The 23154-nt window shown below is 39.8% G+C and overlaps 1 protein-coding gene across 2 annotated transcripts in view; it reads right to left on the bottom strand.

Annotated features, from left to right (window-relative positions):
• The window catches only part of PDE7B (phosphodiesterase 7B), a gene marked incomplete at both ends in the record, with an annotated part of 214726 nt that overhangs the window by 135612 nt on the left and 55960 nt on the right, over positions 1–23154 (bottom strand). Inside the window, one exon of one of the 2 annotated variants that reach the window (XM_079716793.1) lies at positions 8051–8288. The exons of the other annotated variant lie outside the window; for it this stretch is intronic. Coding sequence (XP_079572919.1) covers positions 8051–8288 — 238 coding nt within the window. Of the gene's footprint in view, positions 1–8050; positions 8289–23154 lie in introns of those variants that run through there. 2 annotated transcript variants of the gene reach the window in all.

Here is a 23154-nt window from a genome sequence, read left to right as displayed (position 1 = left end):
ACCTCACTTCCTTCTCCTTGGTGCTCTATGCTTGGCTCCACCTGTCCCCTTCTCTTTTCTTTCTCAATCATTTTCTTCAGCAAATTCTATTTACTTTTTTGAATAAATTTTTTGTCACTGATCCTCTAAATGAGTATGTCTTTGGGTTTTCCTAAGTGCTCATCAAGTCTGTAGACTTCTGTGAGATAGTTGTGTGCCACCCAAAAAAGAGATGGAGAAGGAAGCAAGAAAGAGAATCTTGTGCTATGGCTTTAATTCCAGAGGTCAAGGAACAATCTGAAGATTTAATGGGAAAAGTTCTAACGATTACATTATATGTCTTCTTACCCTTGATTATTTAATTTTCTTTTTAAATACCTTGACTAAAGTTTTATATTCATTCCCATTATCTCTCTCACCGTGATTTTACTTTACAATTTTCTGGATTCTTCATCTTTCCATTTCTACTACCAGGTACATGCAACCGCATCCTTCTCAATCTCTCTTGAAATTTTGTCCTTTTCTTTCTGGGGGTTTTGTTTTTCTGGAGTAGCCCTGGCCCCTTGGACTCCTTTTAAGGCCATACACAGCTAAACCCTGCCTTGCCTTTGTCAAGTATGCCTTCCAATTGCATACAAGGTTGACTTTTAGGTTTTATCTTGTTACTAATGATACAGACTGCAGTGTTCCCTTAGCACTGTGTGAGAGCCCAAGAATAACAAAATGTTCAGGACAGGGGCTTGTTTTATAATCTATAAAATATCATGCCATGTGGATATTTTAGGTGAGGAGAAGTACTCTGAAGGAAGGGTCTCTGATAATTTTGTATTTTGAGGAAATTTGAGACAAGTGCACAGATACAAATCCAAACTCTTGGGGTGATCTCTTAACATTTTAGAGATGGAAGTCAATTCTAAATAGAAATCCATGGAAAGGCAGAGAGAGATAAATAGAAAAACAAAGAATAAGGTCTACACTGTGTGTACATCTAGGCTAGGGCATTGTATTAAATCACAAGTACTTTGAACTTTGCTCCCTATCATATTTTTGATATGGTGATATGCACTACTATGTATTATGAAGTATACTGATAATTAAAGAGAGAAAATATCAGATAATAGGAGAGGGCACACATTTTGAGTTGCTTTTGGTCTTTTAACAATAAAGCTTCTAATGTTTTCCTTTTAGAAATTAGATGCAAAAGTCAATGCTTTGCTGCCCAGTGAAACCAGCCTTGTTAAAAAAAAAAAAAAGAAAAAAGAAAAGAGAAGCTGTTTCCAGGCAAAGAGCAGAGGACATGGGAATAACATCCTCTATTCAGCTCCATCCCCTCAGAAGCTCATTTGTAGAACCGGGTAAACACACACCTTCCGCATTCTATTTTTGAAATTACATTGAGGAATATACAGACTGTTATCTGTAAAAGAAGAAACTTTTGAAACTTTAGTTGATGTAAAATGTTCCAAGATTTATGAACAGAGTAATTATTTAAAAAGTATATAAAAGCAGGCATAATTTACATGCATTACTCTAAAATTTGGTAATTATCAGTAAATGACAACTCTTCTATATGAAGAGAGAACTGTCTCATATTAGTTTTGCACATACTTTATACCTTTTAAATGGTTCTGACATCCACTCTTGTGTATTCTTTTCTTTTACTTTAAAAGCCGTAATGACTAATACTGATCTTCTGCCAGAATATAAGTTTAAAAATGACTCCATTAAAAGCAAGAAATAGAATTCATATTTCTTAAGTAATCTGTGCCTAGAAAAGAATGTTCATTCATGCATTTAATGGCAACTCATAAGCTATTTTGTTCCTTCTGATAATTTTCTTTCTTTCACTTATCAAAGTGTATTGAGTGGCTGACATGTGAAAGATGATAGGGAGAACACAAAGAAAATAGAATGTTCTCCAGATTCTCAAAAAGCTGAAAGTCTAGGAGGGGAGGAAGAAAATGTACATTAATTATAATAAAATAAAGTGGTTTGCCTGTGAAATAAATACAAAGAAAGTTCTGTAAGACTTCAGAAGAGAAAGGCACACGGCACACCCTTCCTCGGTAATCTCAGAAAGGCTTTGTGCGGGGAATGGCGTGTGAGTGAGGTCTTAAAAGATGGCAGAAGTTGGGGACATGGAGGGAAGTAATTTTAGGCATTGGCAACAATGAGCAGAAAGCACGTAGGAAGCTGTGGGATGCTTGTCCTATCCGGGTGGAATATAAGTGACAAATCAGATGGGAAAAGTGAGCTAGTTTCAGAGTGTGGAGTGCTTTGAATGCAGGATAGTAGAATTTGGACTTTCTCTACAGACAATGGAAAAATCATTGAAGGATTCTGAAGAGGGGGGAGATCTATTCTGATTTTTCTTTTGATGTTATTGATCTAAATGATGGAGGAGAAAGAAGAGGGGTAGAGAGAGTACTGGAGTTGGAGGCTATTGGAAGATAATAGACCAAACAACATGAGGTTTGGCTAAGGGCCATGTAACTGAATAGAAAGAAAGCAATGAACGTGAGTAAGTTGCTGAGGAAATAGCAGCAATATCAGTAATTATGATAGTGAGCACTTGCTGAGAATGTGGTAGGATGTAGGCTCTTTTGTAGGCACTTTTTTGTACTATCTCACTTAATCCTCACCTTTTACAAAGGTGCTGCTGTTATTCCCCTGTTTTTTAAAAGAAGGGGAAACAGAGGCACAGAGAGGTGAAGTAATTTGCACAGTTCACACAGTCCATAAGAGAGAGGCAGGACTTAAAATTTTAAAAATCTCAACCCTGCAATGACATTCTTAACCTATTCTATGGAATTGGAGAACTGGTGGGAGCGGTTGTTTTTGTTTTCTTTTAAATGAACAAGTGAAGGTTTATGTAATCCACATGAACTGGGAAGTATGAGGGGGCGGTTTTGAACCTGGGTTTCTGCAGGAGTGATGCCATTTATGAAAACTAGGAGGCCTGGTGAAGCACAGGTTTAGCTCAAGGAGCGATGACGTGTCCCAGTTTTCACTCAAATTTGCATTCACATTTAAAGGATGGATTGACTTGTCAATGGTTATTATCCAGTATAGTTACAGGATGAGTGGAGGCTAATGTCTACAAGAACATAGAAAAATGCTTTGAATTAATGTCAAGTTATCTACTGTTAAGACTAATTGATTCTTTGATCAAAGCAATTTGTCCTGCTTTGAATGAAATCATTAATACTGAGGAGTATTTGAAGGTGCGCTTGAATTTTTTACTAGTGTTTTTGAATTTTACTGGCCAATTTTTATAGCCAGTACTTTGAGTTGACATAGAAGTTGAAACTAACAAATGCTTGTTTTCACACTGAAGTTCTAGAGAGAATTCTGATTCATAAATTCATAATTGTTCTCTTCTTATTAAGTTTGATTGCTCCCTGAATCTTTGGTGCCTACCACAGTCTGTGGTATACACTACACATCTAATAAATGCTCCTTGATTTACAATAATAAAAGTGTTCAGTCTTCAACATATTTAATTTATATCATGCTTGATACTTGAGATATTTAAAAATAGCCTCTTTGTCAATTTGAATTGTATCGTTCTGGAATCAGTAAATTGTTTCAGAGATTTTCCCTTCTGAAGCTGTTTGATTTTTAGGGCTCAGTATAAAGCAAATTTCTGATATTTTTATTCTTCTTGAAGACGGGACAAGTTACAATGGCTATGGGGAAAATGAATGCTTTTTTTTTTTGAGGGAGGTGTGTGTTTTATATATTTCTGTAACCAAAGGCTATTGAAATGTAAACAAGCTTAATAAATAAGTAAAATATCATGCAAAATTTAGACCAGAGATACCAAAATGAATGGTAAGTTCCACAGCTGCAGAGTTTGCAGGTATTTGGTTGAATTCTGAAGTCAAATTATTTATTCAACTAAGACCAAGTCCTGCTAGGGGATGTCTAGTCTTAGGTTGCTGACTAGAATCACAATTAGAATAATATTTGCACTCAGAGCATTTAAGAAACCGTTTATTTATTCCCCATCCTTCTTCCCTCTCCTCACTCCCCACTTCTGGGCACGCTCTGACCACCATGCTTTGAAGCTTATTTTCTATTGGTAATAGATGGATAATCTCCCCCTGGGAATCTTCTCAGCACTGGAAACTTGGACCTAAAACTAAAGCCCACAGATTGAGTTTAAAAATGTAAAGGAGGCACAATTCTTTGACTTATTTTGCATGGTAATATTATTTTTCTGCTTTGGCCAAGGCTTATATTGCATCCACAGCCTCCATGTTTGTCCAGCTACATATAATCAGTAAAACAATGTCTTGGTTTAAATTGAAATTACCCAGCTTGTGCCCCGATCATGTCAGTTCTGTGGATTAGACTTGGATGATTGAGATGGTCTGGTTCTGACACAATGTCAAGGTCTGGACAAGTTGTTTAGTCTCTAGTTCTTTATTCGCCTCGTTTGTGTTAACTAGACAATTAGACCATCCTTTGTTTGCTTCATAGAGGGAAAATGATGTGAGTATTAATACAATTAAATACTTGGGTAAGAGGTAATGAACTGAGCTGACACTCCAACTTTGGGCACGCCGATACGTTCCAGAGTCCCTCTCCAGGGCAAACAGTGCCTCTGCCCATGTACAGCTCCTGGGGGCACGCTTAGAAGCATGCACCCGGAGGTGTGACTTCGAAGAGCCTCTCTTCCTCCTATCATCCCCCATTCCCTCCTCCAAACTATTGCTTTAAAAGTCGCCTTAGTCTCCAGCAAACATGTTCCCATGTATGACTTCCTCCTCCGTAGCTCTTCCTTGCTCTCTTCAGGGGGCTCTGTTCCTCTCTGTCTTCCATCACTCACACTTCAGTATATTTCATCTTAAACAGCTCTCATGAATACATATGTATGCATTTATTTTTCCATAAATCCTTTTGCTCTCTCCCTTTATTACCTAAGCAAAATCTCAGAACACTTTTCTATTTCCCTTATGAGAAACAAAGTTCCAGTCTTGACTAAGGAGTATGAGTACAAATAATGATGGCCTTCACTAAGGAAAAAAAGAAGCTGGAACTTTTAAAGTTCAATTCAACTTATTAAGAACGGTGACATCCGTCTCTAAAGTTCTCTGGACTGTTGGTTCTCTTCAGAAGTTCTGCAAGTTCATGGTTTTTAGAAATGTAAACTCATTTATCTGTTATCACAGGCAGTTGAGATATACATAGAATGTTATAGTATTTAATTTTCCTGTTTTTAGTTACTAGCATGGCAAAAAATTGTGTGCTCTAAGTGCTCTAAGTTAAGTTAAGTTAAGTTCCTACAGGCAAAGAGAGTAAAGGAGAGGGAATAAGTGACTGTGGGAGAAGATGTGGGGGTGGGGATGGAGATCAGAAAAGTCATTACAAAGAAAGGGATGCCCGAGCTGGACTTTGTATTTGAATAAAAATTTTCAATGGCCTAAGCCGAAAAAAGACATTCCAAGCATAAGGCAAGGCTCAGAGGTAGGGCACCACTTGATGCATGTTGAGGAACAGTAAACTGTTCCATGTCATCAAAGCATAAATTGTTTGAGGATTCTGAGGCAAGGGTCAGATTTGAGAAAGAGAGGGAGGGAGGGCAGAGGGAGGGAGGGAGGGAAAGAGAGAGAGACCACCATGTGTCTTGGTGTTTTTTGAGGAACTTTCTACTTAAACCCCTGTACTCAAAATGAAGACAGTTTAAACCATCTCCTTCTAAAAGTGGGAAGATTCCAGGCTTCTGGAAATATTCTACCCTCACCATCACACTGTTATGGTGAGAATGGCACAGAACACTTGATGTGAGGAGGAAATGCAGCCTCAGCAACAAGATGAGAGAAACAATAAGACAATTTGGAAAGTGAAGCAACTTGCCTTTGGGGTTTCAACATATGGCCCCATGCTGTGTATATGGATGATAATGGCTTTATGTCCATGGCAGAAAGTGTGAGGCCCTCATCTCCTTGAGGCTCGGGAGGCAGGGAAGGAAGAAGAGAAGGTAAACAGATAGCTTTTGGGGAGGTGTTGAAATAGAGCTTGCCTCCTGGCAGGCAGGATGAAGGGACCAACAAAGCAGGGGCAGTCTCCCTGGGAAGCAGCATGGTTGCTGAGATATATTCCACAAAGGGTGAGGCAGGGGTCCAGGGGCATATTAAGACTCAGCTCAACTTCATAACATCCAGAAAAATGTAGCTTTTAAGTGACAAAAAGTTACAGGGGCTTTGTTTTCTCTCTGTAGTATTGCTTTTTCAGGAATTAGACACCTGCTAGTATATAATATAAAGAATAATACACACCTATCTCTACAGACATGCTAACATCTGTTAAATTAAGTAGTTTTACCAAAATAAAGAATAATACACACCTATCTCTACAGACATGCTAACATCTGTTAAATTAAGTAGTTTTACCAAAAGTGTAATTTGAAATATGCATTTTAATCATTTAATATACTGAAACAAACCAAGAGCGGTAAAAGTTGAAGTGTCATAGTTAAGTTTTCTGCCCAGGTGGGTTTTTCCATTTTTCTTGTACTCACATGAAATATGGGATGGCTTTAGCATTACCTCATTTTTTCTGACCAGGACCCATTTCCCTGGGCATCCATCTCCCAAATGCCACATAAACGTCCGTCTCATTGGTTTCCTTCTCTTTCCTAAGTATTCATTGTTTACTAAAGACCAATACTGTTGTTTTTTTAATTCCTTTCCAATCTTTTTTTTTCTCGTCCAGAGCATTATTTTTTTTTATTTATTTTTTTATTTTTTTTTTTTTTTTTGTGCGGTACGCGGGCCTTTCACTGCCGTGGCCTCTCCCGTTGCGGAGCACAGGCTCCGGACGCACAGGCTCAGCGGCCATGGCCCACGGGCCCAGCCGCTCCGCGGCACGCGGGATCCTCCCGGACCGGGGCACGAACCCGTGTCCCCTGCATCGGCAGGCGGACTCTCAACCACTGTGCCACCAGGGAAGCCCGGGAGCATTATTTTTTAATAATGTTCATTTTAGATTATTAGGCAACTTAAAAAAGGTTTCTGCATAAATGATTAAAATCAAAATTAGCTGAGTTTTGATTTCCTAGTCTTTTTCCACGAGAGAAAAAGAGAGGTACTTTTTGGTATTCCTTTTCCATCTATACCCCCATCTCTCACCAACAATGGCATGTCAGGATTCCATGCACAGGGCCAGCCAAAACTTCCAATGCATAAACACATGCTCACATTCGTTCTTCTAAAGCAAACCATCACTTTCCAAATATCTACCAACATATTCCCCTAAGGAAGAGTGCATCCTGTATTCTTAGTGTAAGGAGTTATCGGAGTCCCTTGGGATCCTCCACAGGGATCCTAGGTATGTTTGTGGTGTGGTAGCCCCTGATAAAAACACAGCAAAGTTCTCCTCAACTGTCCCAAACACAGCACATTCTTATAACATAACAAAGCTCCTATGAACCATCATTTCCACATTTGTGAGTTGATTTTTCCCGATATCAATGGAGACATTTGTATTATTGCCATTTGTCAAAAGGGAAAACTGAGGCAAGGAAGTTTATCAACTTTCTCATGACAGAAAAAGAAACCAGACCAAACTCAGTCCTGGGAACATTTATACGTGCTATAGTTCCACAGTTTAAAATGAGAAAATATATTTTACTTTCTATAAAGCATTACAGGAAAGCAACCCAAGAAGAATATTCTCTCAGAGGTAACTGTCTTGTCAATAAGAAACTGCAGAGGCAGGATAGACACCCAATTTACAGAGCACGCAATTTCATCCCCTCCCTATGGAGACTGAAACTTAGGAAATTTCACTTGTTTAAGCCACAGGGCAAACAAGTGACAAGCTAAGCCCAGATCCCAGGTTTCTTGATTGTCTGTCTGTTCATGCTCCTACTCCCACATCGCTCTTAATTTTAAGATGCGTTTCTGTAACAGAGCAAACATTTATTAACCACAGCCCTCGGGCCCTATGCTGCACAGTTTGTCTTCCTTCCTTTTCCCATTCTTATGTCGTGGGCTCTCCAAGGAAGGGACTGAAAGTCAAGAGACTTGGCCCCGGTACCTTTCACACCTCCCAGCTGATTTACCTGGAAAGCTGTGGAGAGCATCTTCATTCTCCAGAATGCCTCTCTGTTTGGTCGCCTGCAGCTCACTTTTGGATTTCCAAACCAGCTTTACCATCCTGATCATCTCTGGCAAGTCCCAGGGCAGCGGCCCCTGCTGGCACCCCGGCCGGCTGCCCAGGGAGGAGGGCAGCACACCTTCTGGGGCCGTCCACCTTCTGCCCAGCTCTGCCGAGTGGAAATAGCGCTCGAGCACAGGCATTCTGCCCTGGTCTCCAGAAGAGGAGGTCGCGCTGCTGCTGCGGCTGCTACCAGAGGGGAAATTCTTCCCAGGCAGGGGAAGGCGAACCCCCGGAAAATCCTCTCCAGCTTCGGAAAGGCAAGCCTCCTCCAGCCTGGCAAAGCCCTGTCCCTCCAGTCCTTCCACAAACACTGACGATGAGAGCGACTCACTTCCCAACGTTTCTCACTGGTGAGAACGGTTCCTGTCCTCCTGCCTTAGAGAGAGAAAGCATTTTTCCCCCCTTCTCTCTCAGGCACTGACTTTGCAGCACTTAATTAATCCCAGGCTACAGCTGGAACGACAGCAGGGGGGAAAAAGGCCATGGAGGCTTTAGCCTTCGCTTTTTCTCTCTTCTGATTTATTCGTTCTCGAGTCTCTTCTGGTGCTTGTCAGAGTTTGTCAAGTGGCTTGTTTAGCCCTTAAGGACTTCAGGCAAAGATGTGGGGCGGCGCCCCTTTGCCAGCCTTCCAGGGGGTCCTCCAGAGACCAGTTACCTGAAGGTGTCAGGTAAGGAGTCACCCCTGTGGTGCAGGAAACCTAGACGCTTCCCCGGCTCCAGCCCTGCAAGCATCAAGGAGAAAACAGGGGAAGCTGAGCATCGCAGCTGCTTCTCTCCGGAAGGTCTGGCTGGGGGCCACCTTGCCCTCTCACCACAGTGTGCGCTGGACTGGGGCTCTTCCGAAGGCTCTTGGGTTGGTCCTGGGCACCACGGTTCACGCACTCCCCTCCTCCACACCCCTCCCCCTTCGCTGTCACTTGCTTTTCAGCAAACTTAACTGGGTTTTGGCCTATTAGTCAAATCCCTTTGTAACCTCAGCGGCCCTTCAGCTGGAAGGGAAATAACATTGAATCACGTTCCAAAGCTAACTGTGAAAGAAGTGAATTGGGGAAGCATCAAGATCCTCATGCAGACGTGCGGTGCGGTTGCAAAGTCTGGACAAATAGCTGGGGATGGTTAAAAACTCATTTCAGGGCTTCCCTGGTGGCGCAGTGGTTGAGAGTCTGCCTGCCGATGCAGGGGACACGGGTTCGTGCCCTGGTCCGGGAAGATCCCACATGCCCCGGAGCAGCTAGGGCCCTGAGCCATGACCGCTGAGCCTGTGCATCCGGAGCCTGTGCTCCACAACGGGAGAGGCCACAACAGTGAGAAGCCCGCATACCGCAAAAAAACAAAACAAACAAACAAAAACCTCATTTCAAAGGAATAGTAATTTCCTTTAATAATAATTTTAAACTAGATGTGTTGGGGGCATAAATGACAGTGAAAAGAAAAGTGTTGAAGGTTCACTTTCCAGAGACAGAGCGCTGTGGACATAGTATTTGGGCCACAAACTGCTCCCCCCACCTGACAGTGGTTCAGTTGAGGACGATCACGGGCCATGTGCCTTGGATCCTGAGGCTCAGAGCGGGAGGCACTTACCCTAGAAGTCAGAACCCGTGCAACAGAAGGGGATGGCCCCTGGAGCTAGTGTGAAAAGCCCTGGGCACAAACAAAAGTGGGATGGTATTATATTTGGTCCTTTTGCCAGCAAATTGGGTTTGTAGGAACAATTTGAACTTGTGCATTCACGTGAATAGCTCCTATTTTCTTGGGGAGGCCATTGTAACAATCCCATCTTTCTCTCCTTTTCATGTCTCCGTATTGCAAAGTGCATTATTTTGCTTGGCATTTTATTTTTTTATTTTTTATTTTTTTGCGGTACACGGGCCTCTCACTGTTGTGGCCTCTCCCGTTGCGGAGCACAGGCTCCGGACACTCAGGCTCAGCGGCCACGGCTCACGGGCCCAGCCACTCCGCGGCATGTGGGATCCTCCCACGAACCCGTGTCCCCTGCACCGGCAGGCGGACTCTCAACCACTGCGCCACCAGGGAAGCCCTTGGCATTTTATTTTGCTGATGTACAATCTGTTGCTTCTGCTCTACATTCCTTTTGGGGCTGTTTTATCACACAATCATCTGATGTTTCTTTAGGGGACAGCAGAGGGGACTTGGAGGAGAGGAGAAAGACCACTGTAGGGTGTGTATGATTTTCATCGCCCTTACCTCATACTTTAAAAGTTGAAACTAGCAAAGGCTACTGTAATTTGGTTGTTGTTGTTATTATTATTCCTCTAAACCCATGGCTAAGGAGTTTAGTTTTCCACACCGAATTAAGTGGCTTTTCTTTTTTCTGGATGGAAAAGTACACTGGCAAACCTACTGTCTTTCCTAATAGGCGAAGAAGGGTCAACATCCTTTAAGGATAAAAAACAACAATAAAAGACATTGAAGACACTGCTCCTTGTGAGTTTCATGATTAAAATATTAATCAAACAGCTCTTCCTATTAACAGCCAGATATTCATACGACCCAACTGGGGAATAATCGATGATCCACTTATGAGAAAGATGTGCCTTTTTAAACTTCCCTCTTTGATAAGGGATGAAGGGATTTAAGCCTCAGTCTGACAGTTCCACCACTTTTGACAGCCCTCCCAGTTCTTATCTTACCCTTCCATCAGACTGGGGGCATTCAGGCTCTCTAGAATTGAGACAATTTTATTTAATAAGCACATGTAGGCTGTTGTACTCTATTAGCATATTTCCTGAATAATGTCTTATACTCACTCCTCAGTCACAAACTTCCTTGACATAACAACCGAAGAGTTTCCTAAGTGTTTGACTATTTTTATTTTTGTTCAGTTATTTTGCAATAGTACTTTGCATCAGGATATCCTGACCCTCAGAACAAAGGGGTTAAGAACAAAGAAAACAAATATATGGTATAATATGTCACATATGCTAATGTATTAAGAATATAACTCTTCATTGCACATATTTCTTCAAGAATGGCTTTTTAAAAACATCCAAGGATATGAGTTTCCACTGTATTTTCTATATGTTTTACATATAGAATATGTTTTACATGTTTCCTCGTAAAAATATCTTAGAGAGTTGCAAAATGTTGAATCATTGAACATGAATACTTCCTAGTGGAAATGAATTAGGGCCAAGCAAATACCATCTTAAATTTTCATTCTCAAAGAGGAATCTCCTTCATTTGAATATTTGAAAATTAAAAATATTGCACAATTAAAACCAAAAATTCTCCCCAACATGGGATTATCTTCACTCCAGGGTAGAAGTGCAGAAATACCACAAGGAAGGTCATTCTCATGGTATTTCTGGCTCACATAGAAACAGGAAGTACAGGAAATCTTGCGAGAAAGCTTGGCTCAGGAGAATTTTGGCTCAACTGCAGGTTCAAGAGAGTGGGATAAACTGATGAGATGCTAGCACTTGTTGGACTAATATTACTATCCCTCACAAATTCTCTGAAAGGTGCCTTTGTTCCATTCTGTAGGCTGGCATCTCTTTTGTCTTAAAGACAGTTACTTTAGAAGAGCATGTCTGTAAACCTATGATTTTTCCCTTACTCAGTGAACATTATTCACCTATTATTATACTAGGGATGAGGAGAAGGGGCTGATGGGGAAGTTCTGTGCCCTGAGGACTCATGGAGCAAAGAGGTCTATGTGACTCTGTGACTTGTAAGATTCTTATAAGTCTTAATATTTGTAATTAATGTGCTACAAATAGGAAATTTAAAATGGACTTTCAAAATAATTGCATTTTTTTCAGGCATTGTGAGTCAACCTAACATCCTGGTAAGAGGGAAATAGCGTAGTTCTCTTCTTGTGTGAAGGAAATGTAATGAGAACTAACAAAGTCAAAACCACTTCTATCAAAAATACTTTGCTGTGTGTTTGCAGCTATAAAGGAAAGAATTGATAACCACAATGCTGAAGTATATGACCAAGAAAAAAGATTTGAAGACATAATGTTTTTAGAACCTGGATTATCTTGAAGAATTTCTAGTGTTCTGGGGGCTATGTAAAAATCTTGTGGACTTATGGCTAGGCAGATAAGCCCTTATTATATATGATTTTAAAAAGAAAATATTAACAATATTAAATATTTCTAATCATTTTAGAGAATGTACATTTTTTTAAAATGGAAACTTAGAAATACACATTCATTTCAATTTTAGATTATTTTGAGTCTAGCAATAGATTTTCACAAAACGTCATTTTAATTAATGAAAGTATTCTCACTCAGATATTTTGCAAGTATTTTAAATACTTATTAACCCCCATCCTGCTTCTATATTTAAAGAAAAATTTCAAACTATTGTGGGAGTTTATTTTGTCCTGCCCTTTTCTCTCCATCAGTTCAAATACGGATGTGTAAACACACCCACACACCCACACACACACATGACCACCCGGGGTTTCACAAATGCAATTCAAATGAAATTCAAAATGCACAAGGGAGGAAAAACCGGTCTTTCAACTTTGTTTAATGTAGTCTAAGTAGAAGAAGCTCAAACAATTTACAGTGTCCTTCAGGAGAAATAGAAATGTAATAACTGTGGCCTTAACTAATCTCAAGGAATCATGCCAGCAAGCAGGGAAAAGGACTTGGTCTACAGACCGACCATAGAAGGCAGCACATATTTCCCTTGTCACGTGGAAAGGGAGGAGAGTGGTGGGGCAAGATGAGGAAAGGCGAGGTGGGGGGAAGTAGAAGGGGGCTGAGCTGACAGATTCATAGTTTGATTTCACAACAGGTTTCTAAACTACAACCAATTACTCTCTTATTCACTCTGCAAATATGTATTAACAGCTAGAGAAACAGCAGAGGAGAGAACCTCTTGTACCAGCCCTTGGGTCCTTTCTCAGGCACTGGGACCTGTCTGGCCTCCCTCACCTCGATTCTGATTTTCACTGTGGGTTAGGTCTTCTATTACTTTTCTTTGGACATTTAAAGAGAGAAATCAGGGTTTGAGCGGGCATCAGATCTCTATCCTGGCTCTCAGATATCTAACTAATGCTAAGTTTACTGTCTCTGACAGTTAACCCACAACAAATGAGTCCAATAACACAGGGGTTGAGAACAAAATGGCTGGAAGGGGCTTCCCTGGTGGCGCAGTGGTTGAGAGTCCGCCTGCTGATGCAGGGGACACGGGTTTGTGCCCCGGTCCAGGAAGATCCCGCATGCCGCGGAGCGGCTGGGCCCGTGAGCCATGGCCGCTGAGCCTGCGCGTCCGGAGCCTGTGCTCCGCAACAGGAGAGGCCACAACAGTGAAAGGCCTGCGTACCACAAAAAGAAAAAAAAAAGAAAAGAAAAAAATGGCTGGAAGAGTTGATTTTCTCCATCTGGCTCCTCCTCCCTGCTGTTCTTTCCAGGACTAAACACCTGATGCTTTGCTGTGTGATGATGGCATCCTCTGGCTGAAACCTCCCTGGGATTTCAGAAATATTTCTGATTGTCAAAGATTGTAAGTGGTGGTAGAGTACATTTTTCATAATTTCATATTTGAGGGCATGTCACCTTCTTAAAAAATAGCTACAATGATGAAATCTCCAAGAAGTCCTTCAAGACTACTTATCTTAGGGTTATAAAAACTGTACTTCAGTCTCAGTTCACCACTGAGCTTTGCCTCAAACTTAGAGATTTATTTATAAATGGGTATGATAGCAATAACCACCTCATCTATCACACGGGGATCTTCTAAGAGTAAAATAAGATTAAAATGTGAGTGATTTGTAAGCACTAGTGTGCTGTAAAATTTTTGAGTGATTGTTTTTAAGCTAAGAAATCATAATTGACAATTTACCTAAACTCAAATTTTGGCTCTACTTTGCTGGGATCTATAAGAAAACTGACAAGTCAAACCCCCCATCCTTGAGTTAGGTCCCGCTTTGGAAATTCGTGTTCCCTATGAGGATGCTGGAGTAGAGGAAATCAGAGACAGGGGTATTGGAGAGTGGCCCCAAGGGAGAGATAGTGAGGGATTTAATGGTACAAAGGTGAGGAAAGGTGGGCAAAGTGATTGACGCGTGAATGAGAGTAAAGAGATAAAGGACAAAGTATGTGTTAAAAGAAGGGTCTCAGTAGGATAAATATTCACTGTAACTGCATTTTGGAGGTCTAGAGTGTAAGCCTGCAACCCTGCTTTATCATGGGTTATTTAGTGTTCTGTATCGATTCCCTTGATTGGGAATTTCAATTTCAGACCACAGTGACTAATGGGTATGTTTGACGTTCATGAGCTGTACAGCTTTGTGTCGTGTGCCGTGGTGGTGAACATGTGTCTTAGGCCTCCCCCGGGCTCATTTCTCTAAACAAGTTGTGTGGGCCTCCAACTTTTTGCTTGGGGTCTATATTCCTCAAACATTTTAATAATTTTGACAGCTCCTAGCTCATCTCCGTTTAATTGACAAGTGTTTTTCAAGGTAGTATAGTATGTAAAACCAAATACAGTGTTTCAAAAGTGGCTTAAAAACAGTCTGACATATGTCTGACTGTTTAAAAAAATTTTTTTTAAATTTTTATTGGAGTACAGTTGTTTTACAATATTGTGTTAAGTTTCTGCTGTACAGCAAAGTGAATCAGCTCCATGTATACATATATCCCCTCTTTTTTGGAGTTCCTTCCCATTTAGGTCACCACAGAGCACTGAGTAGAGTTCCCTGAGCTGTACAGTAGGTTCTCATTAGTTATGTATTTTGTACAATAGTATCAGTAGTGTATGTATGTCAATCCCAGTCTCCCAATTCATCCCCCCCTCTTCCCCCTTTGTTCTCTATGTCTGTGTCTCTATTTCTGCTTTGTAAATAAGATTGTCTACACCAATTTTTTTGCAAGTGAGATACAGGGATTCTGGAAGCTCTCAAGAATTAGCCCAGGCTGAGAAGACCTCAAGGAGGCAGGAGGGGAGATTGTCCAGACATCTTCAAAGACCTGCTGGGAAATGCCCGAGTGAGGATTTTTCCCTCTTAATATAATCAAAATAAACTAATAAGATAGAAAAATATTATTAGTATAAACAACATAAAAGGAAAGTGAGAAAATGGTAAGGAATAAAACCTTCTAACAGTACCAGTTTTCCCCCCTTGGCATTCATTTATGTTTATGTTTACGGAGTTCAAAGTCAATTTGGAAGAAGGAAGTTTCAACTATATGTGTATGAAGTGTAATCCTACTGCCTCTTCAAATTATTATTTATTTTTCCCTCTTTCTTTCACTTATTACCTCCTGGTGATTATGAATTACATAAAGCATCTATGCCAAAAGGTGTCTCTCAGATGCTGTTTTGAGCAATGCTTTTCAGATGTTAGTGTGCAAACATATCACCCGGAGATCCTATTAAAATGCAGATTCTGTTTGGGCAGGTCTGGGTGGGGACCTGAGACCCTGCATTTCCATGAAGTTCTCTGGGGATGACAAGGCTGCTAGTCTGCGGTCCACACTCTGAGTAGCAAGGCTAGAGGATTACTATGTTGGCAGGTATTTTCTGCCTCTTCCATGTTAGTTACTTATGAAAGAAAATGCAGCAAAAGTGCCTACCTTTACAGGAACATGTGTTAAGACTTTTTTTAAAAAAAATCTTTATTGGAGTATAATTGCTTTACAATGGTGTGTTAGTTTCTGCTTTATAACAAAGTGAATCAGCTATACATATATACCCATATCTCCTCCCTCTTGCGTCTCCCTCTCACCTTCCCTATCCCACCCCTCTAGGTGGTCACAGTTGTGTTAAGACTTCTGAAAACAATCAATAGTGGCTCAGGATAAGTACTCTCAACTGGAAATAAGCAACCAGAACTGCAATATAAGAGCAAGAGCTATGTCCAGGGACATTCATGATATTGAACTACTGCTTGGCTTTTGAATTTTGTTTCATTAATTTCTTTCCCTTAGAAATTAACTTTAAAGATAAGGTTGAATATCCAGTATTGGCCGCTGTGATGAAGAATATATATACAATGGAGTCAACTTCAAAACCAAATGGCTATTTTTGAAAGTCTTTCCTCACCAAATGTCAAACAAAATTTACTTAGGCCAATTTTGCCAACCCTCTGTCTTTCCAGCATTTTGTTGGGCTACTATTGCTATTTTCAGAATGATTGAAATACAGGCAAGGCTCTGGGTCTTTGATCTTCATCATCAGGGATATTCTCACCAACACCTACTCCTTCATTTGATTTATTAAGGTCTATGTAAAGCCATCTTTGGATGAAGCCTGGTAATCTTTCCCACTGTAATATTCCATGCATGAAAGAATGGTGACCAGATGATTCCACAAAGCAAAGATGGAAGAAAAGAAAGTAGGCATTCATGGCACTATAACCAGCAAGTGGCCCACGGTGCTGCTGACTCAGAGAGATGTACTGTAATTTCACAGCCTCAGCGAAATACAAAACAAAACACAAAAGATAAATAAACTCTGCAAGGAGCTGCACTCTTTACCATGTATCACCTGGAATTCATGCAGCTCCAGGCATAGTATTCGTGGGAAAGTGATGCCAGAAGCAAAAGGCATGTGAAATCAACTGGAAGACAAGAGTAAATCAAGAGCACAAGGCTAGAACACTACCAGATTTATATGATTAAAAATTTGTACAGTTAACTGAATAAGAACGCTTAGAATAAATGGAAGCATCTGCTGGTAATTGGAAACACAGTTTGCTGTATTTTTTTTCCGTTGTTTTCCCTGGTTCTTTCTAAGGCTAAGTGCTTTGCTACAGTGATGAACACCTATTTTCCTGTCATCTACAGGAGTAGCTAAAAAAAAGAAAGGGAAAGCTGGAAGATAATGGATTAAAAACGAATATATATCCTGGTTATTTTTAAGGTAATTTTAGAACCTGTTTTCCTCTGTGATGGCAGGAGAATCAAGGGTGAAAAGTAAAGGTGAAGCATTTTAATGTATAATGTATAGACAATATATGACACACTCTCTGTGTAGTATGGTACAGGGGATCCAACTGAACCCACCCCCCTTTTTTGATATGTAGTGTTGCTAGAAGAATAACAGCAGTATCATCAACGAAAGAAAGCCTAGCACACTGGAGTCATCGACAACATTGATGCGCATATGAGATCTTAACGGTCTAAAGATGCTCTATGAGTTTCATTGTGGTAACTTTCTTTTCCATCCCACATTTAAATTCTAAGATTTGCTCCTTCTATTCCATAAAATATCTAAGATGATTGCAAATCTTTCTGTCTCTAAGATATCGTTACCAGGGGTCTCACTCTATTTTCTCATCTGGACCTCTGGGCCCTCCTACCCTCTGTCTTCCATGACCTTTTCCTTAAATCCATTCTGCAGTCTGATCATGAGACTTCTTGCATTCTTTGTCCCCTTATACAACTTTGTTTTTGACATTCATGTTCTGTTGCCTGTTTAGTGCAAGGTAAAAATACTACCTTTGACTTGCATGTGTTCACATACCTTGTGGCTCTTAGGTTTGTGTGTCTGGATTAGAGTATACGGGGTCAACTCCAGAACCACCTATAACTAGGTTTTTAATAAATACCTTTTTAATGTTGTTATTACTTCTTTGCTTTCAAAGTTTGAGGAGTAAATTGATTGAACTACTTCTAAAATGTGTTTTTCAAGTCTCTCATAAACCATTAAAAAAAGTTCAGTGAAGTCTTATTTATCTTTAAAAGTTTTGGTATTGTGAATCAGACATACCTTATAATCATGTCATTTTCTAATGTGTAACAAGTAAAAAGTGATGGCAGATATTAGTACTAATTCGACACAAAGAGAATTATTACTTAAAGAAATAGTACAAATCCCTTTGCTGGGCATTCAATGTTTTCAAAAATAAGTTGCCACTGACCTAGTCCTGTAAACTCACTCAAATTTACATTTAACACTCAAAATTCCTATGGAAATCACATTGTTGCCCATACATGCTAGATGCACTATGACATTTTGTGTGGTAGGCAGAATAATGGCCTCCCAAAGATGTCCACATCCTAATCCCTAGAACCTGTGAATATGTTAGTTTACATGGCAAAGAGGAATTAAGGTAGCAGATGGAATTAAGGTTGCTAATCAGCTGATGTTAAAATAGGGAGACTCTTCTGGATTATCTGAATGGGCCCAGTGTAATCACAAGGGTTTTAAAATGTGGATTCTGGGGGCAGGAGAGTCAGTATCAGAGTGATGGGATGTGAGAAAGACTCAACTAGCCAGTGCTGGCTTTGAAGACAGAACAGAACCCCCAAGCCAAGGAATGAGGGCAGCCTTTCAAAGAAAAAAAAGGCAAAAGCTGGATTCTCTTTAGAGCCATCAGAAAGGAATGCAGACCTGCAGACACTTTGATTTTGGCCTAATGGACCCATTTTAGACTCCTAATCTCCCAAACTATAAGATAAAACATTTGTGCTTGTTTTAAGCCACTGAGTTTGCGGTAATTTGCTACAGCAGCAATAGAAAACTAATATGTTATTGCTCACCTTATTCTTCTCTTTATTGGGAAAGAGTTTCCCATTCATCTAATCTGAAAAAAGTCCCACTTTCTTCATGAAGTCTTTGTGCCCCACTTCAAATTGCCTCTTTTATTTAAATAAAGCAGCACCTCATCCATTTTATTTATCTGTAAGATAACTTTACTTGTATCACTATTTGCCTTTGATGCTCTGGCTTGTCTTTCAATTTAGACTGCATTGTTTCATACTTTGTAACATAAAATCCTGGTGATGTATCCTTCATTCATTCATTCATTCATTCATTCATTCTGCATTTACTGAGTGGTTAATAATTTACTGAGTGTCCCATGCTAAGTGCTTTATATACCAAACCATAGTCCCTGTCTTTAAAATTATTTACAAATTTAGTGGAGAAACAAACATATATATAACTAACCATAAAGCACAGTGAATTGTAGTGTTAACATATAATTGTGCACAGAACAGGTCTCAATTAGTGTTTGTTATTAATAACGATGAAAACCAACTTTTTTCATTAAATTTTTTCTCATTATCTTGACAATTAAGACAATGTCTAGAACTCCATTTAAAACAAACAAAAAATCATGAACTATATTATATAGAGTTTGTATATCTGCAGGATAACATGGATAGTTGATTATATTTTTGTTATTTGTTACGTGCTGATAGGATTTCTTTAAAGTTTAGCTGTAATGACTTTTAAAACTTCAAGAATCTTCTCACCACTTTTCTCAGGTGAGGTGACACCGTATTCCTAGTGAATTGGCAGCTTAGGAAAAGTTCTTGTTCCTAGATAGCCAAGAATGACAAATCATGTAATGCCAGGGTTTTAAGGGACTTTAGAGATAAATTAACCATTTCAATTAGATCATGCCTTAGCTCAGGCTGACGACAGACTGGGTGGCTTAAACAACAGAAATTTATTTCTCACAGTTCTGGAGTCTGAAAGTCTGAAATCAGGGTGTCAGCATGGTCGGGGGCAGGTGAGGCCCCTTATCCCAAGGCTGCCTTCTTGCTATATCCTCATGTGGTGGAGAGAGATCATCTCTCTCGGGTCTCTTCTTATAATCTCATTTATGAGGGCTCCACTCTCATGACCCAGTTACTCACCACATTTGGATTAGGGTTTCAAGATAGGATTTCTGGGAGGACACAAACATTCAATCCACAGAAGATCACTTTCTAATTTTACCAATAATGACAGCAGAAGCCCTGGATTCTCACAGACCTGAGCTTAAGCATTTCCTTTGAGTGCTTATGTACCCAATACGGTACTAAGCATTTTATATGAAATGCCTTATCTTATCCTTACAAGAACCAGGATGAGGTAGGTATAATGGTGATCCCCTGCGAAAGTAATTTGCTCAAGATTCAAATCCTATCAAGCTTTAGAAGCATGAGTTGAGCCAGGGCAGGCTGATTCTAGAGCATGCTCTCTTGACACTATGCTATGCTATCTGTGTGGTTGGGTGTTGTATAAAGCAGTAGGAACTCTGTTGGATTCATAGACTGCAACCATATCTGGCTGTATCATAAACATTTACGTGAGGCAAGTCAGAAGGAAAGAAAGAAAAATTATGACACCCCAGCACCTATTTCTGTAACTGTTCTGCATGACAGGATTATGTCTTGTGTTCCTCAAGTCATATTCACTGTGGTTATGACTGTAGCCACCAGGTCGGACTTTAGATTTCTGCCACAACCTTCATTCAGGAAGTGCTGAAGAAGGTCTTCCTCTCTCAGGATGATTGGAGAGAAAGAACGTGGTGCACATAGACATTTTTTAAAAAATTAGATGAACGTATGGTCTCCCTTCAGTAATGGGATGGTTTCCTCAAACCAGATTCTACACTCCTAAAATTACCTTATCCCTTATGAAAAGTGACTTGATTTACCCATACCATCACTTGTGATTGCCAATGCCTTGCACTGGAACTGTTCGGGGTAGTGATGGAAGAGTATCAGAGTAGTTTCTGTGTGATTTAAACATAATTCCAGCAGCAACTCTACTGTCTCTGACCTAAATTTTGGATTTGAAGAACCAGAGAACAATGATGTGAAATTGGCGAATGGGGACGACTAGATTTACTCAAGACGTTGGAGGGATATTTTCCTTTTGGAGTCATTTAGGAAGGCTGCTTACAATATCACAGTGCCAGCTGCATCTGTGCTTTCTAAACAGCTTGGCTAGAAATGGGGAAAAAAAGAGCCTTAAAGTGTTTCCAAGTGTTAAGGAAATGACTTGGGTCACTTTTTGTATGGATGATACATGTGGGGAAATCCAAATCCGGTCCCCAGCTGATTTCTGTCCTGGGGTAATAGATCAGAGATGAAGTTGAGGACAGCTACGTTTCCAGTGGGCCAGGCATCTTCTGTTTTCTGCCTCAGCTCCTTTCTTTGGCTTTACTTCCACATGGTAAATTTGGTTACCTAGTCATTTATATTCACAGTCCTTCTACTAGGGAAATATAAACCTATAAATTTCACAACATCTTTATATAGGACCTTCTTTATAAGTTGTTGCAAAGTGACAGAACTCTTCAGAAATGTCCCTAAGGAAAGGGAAGTTCAAACCCTGGGGCAAATCATTCTGATGTTCAGAATGCTCAGCTTCTTTTGGTATTCACCTAGTCCTGTCCCCAGTAATAATTTATTAATAAATTAATTCACTTATTTGAAATAACAGTAAATATTCTAAATCTCTGCCTGACAAGACCCAATTAAGTCTAACTATTCCATTTGTCCTTCTACACATTGGTCCCTCTATCAATTATAACTGATGCCTTGTTTTATTTAACATTTGTCTCTGTGTTCATCTTGCATGTAAATTCTGTATTTCATTTTTGTGATATTACATTGGGTACAGGTACTCGCTTCTTTGATAGCTTCCTTAGAGCACCTCTCAAGTGGTCAAGATTACAATGAATGCTGAAATAGCACTATTGTTTCTGTGGTAAAAATAAGAAGAAAATTCTGTGGGGCATAGCCACTGCATTTCTGGGAAACCTCAGAAGGGATACTTGCTGTTGCAAAATCAAGTACTCTTTTTGACCTAAACCATATACTGGTTTTCCTGAAATTATTGAAGGGTCAGAACTTTTCCCCACTAAGATGGTTGGTAAAGTCACGTTTTCCCTCCAAAAGCACAAATGTGCAAATAAAAGATTGGTTATAGAAATCTACTTGAGATTTCTTACAGGCCCTACCCAGTTGTTTCTTATCTCTACCCTATTGGTCAAATGTGCCTCTTACACTGATTTTCTTCAAGTTGGCATGTCTTGGGAACTTTTCGTTTACAATCTTTGGAAATAGAGTTTTCGGAAACAAAACAAAAACCAAAATAGCCTTTATCTTTCAGTAGAACCAGGGTGTTGGAAAAATTAGACTGAGCTCTTAGGACAATTGAGAGGAGTAAATGAGAGCATTTGTGAAAAGTATGTAGAGCAAGGCCAGGCGCAAAGTAGGCATTCAGTAAAAGCCAGCTACGATCATCTCCTCCAAATTATCTGCTCTCTTCTGCATGGAGCTGGCACCAATAGCCCCTTTAGCTCTGGGTGTTATTGGTAGAACCAGAAAGTGATATACAGAGGGTAAAAGATAGAAAAGGTAAAAGTGGAGGGGGGGATAAATTAGGGGTTGGGGATTAGCAGATACACACGACTATATATAAAATACATAAACAACAAGGACCAACAGTATAGCACAGGGAACGATATTAAATATCTTGTAATAACCTATAATGGAAAAGAATCTGAAAAAGAATATATATGTATAAATGAACCACTTTGCTGTACATTTGAAATTAACACACCACTGTAAATAAACTATACCTCAATAAAAGTTTTTTAAAAAAGAGTAAAACTAAGGGGAAAAAAGTGGTGTGTGTGTTTGGTATGGAACGGTCAAGGAGATGGGGGAAAAGAAGACAAATATAAAAAAAAGAAACTACAGAGTAAAGAAAAAAAAGTATGGCTTTTCACTACCAATGATCATAAAGGTTACTCCAGGACCCTGGAGGACATCGGTTGCTGGGCCCTTCCGTTCAATAGTGGTCTGTTTCCATCTCTTTTCCTCATGTTCTAACTTCTAACATGAGTTTCTGATCATCTGGAAGGTTCTCCAGATCCAGTTCTATAAAACATGGGTTAAAATTATTTTTTTCTAGTGTGGTCTAAATAGACAGCCATAGACATTGAGTACTGAACTAGTTTCTCTTTAACTCTCTAGAAACCCATTACAATGTAATTATTCCTAGAGAAGAATTTTTTTTTAAAGTCATTATCTCCTCACTTTCCATCAAAGGATGTAGTTACTGAAGTATCCAATCTTTCTTGGTAAGGCACCATCATCTGTAAATCAGTCTCTTAGGACTTTGCAAGAAGCATGCTCCTGGCTGGTAATTAAAGCACTCTGGGAAATTCCTTTACATCTTCAGGCCTTAAGAACATCATTTAGGGCATTAAAGTACCAATTTTCTAAACAATATCCCTGTGGTCTAAAAAAGGTAAAGCAACTTCAAAAAGACTTCTTTTTTTTTTTTTTTTTTTTT

This window comes from Hyperoodon ampullatus (assembly GCF_949752795.1).
Source record: "Hyperoodon ampullatus genome assembly, chromosome: 12".
Taxonomy (NCBI): domain Eukaryota; kingdom Metazoa; phylum Chordata; class Mammalia; order Artiodactyla; family Ziphiidae; genus Hyperoodon; species Hyperoodon ampullatus.
The sequence above is the reverse complement of the archived record's forward strand: the minus strand, read 5'-3'. Positions and strand labels throughout refer to the sequence as shown.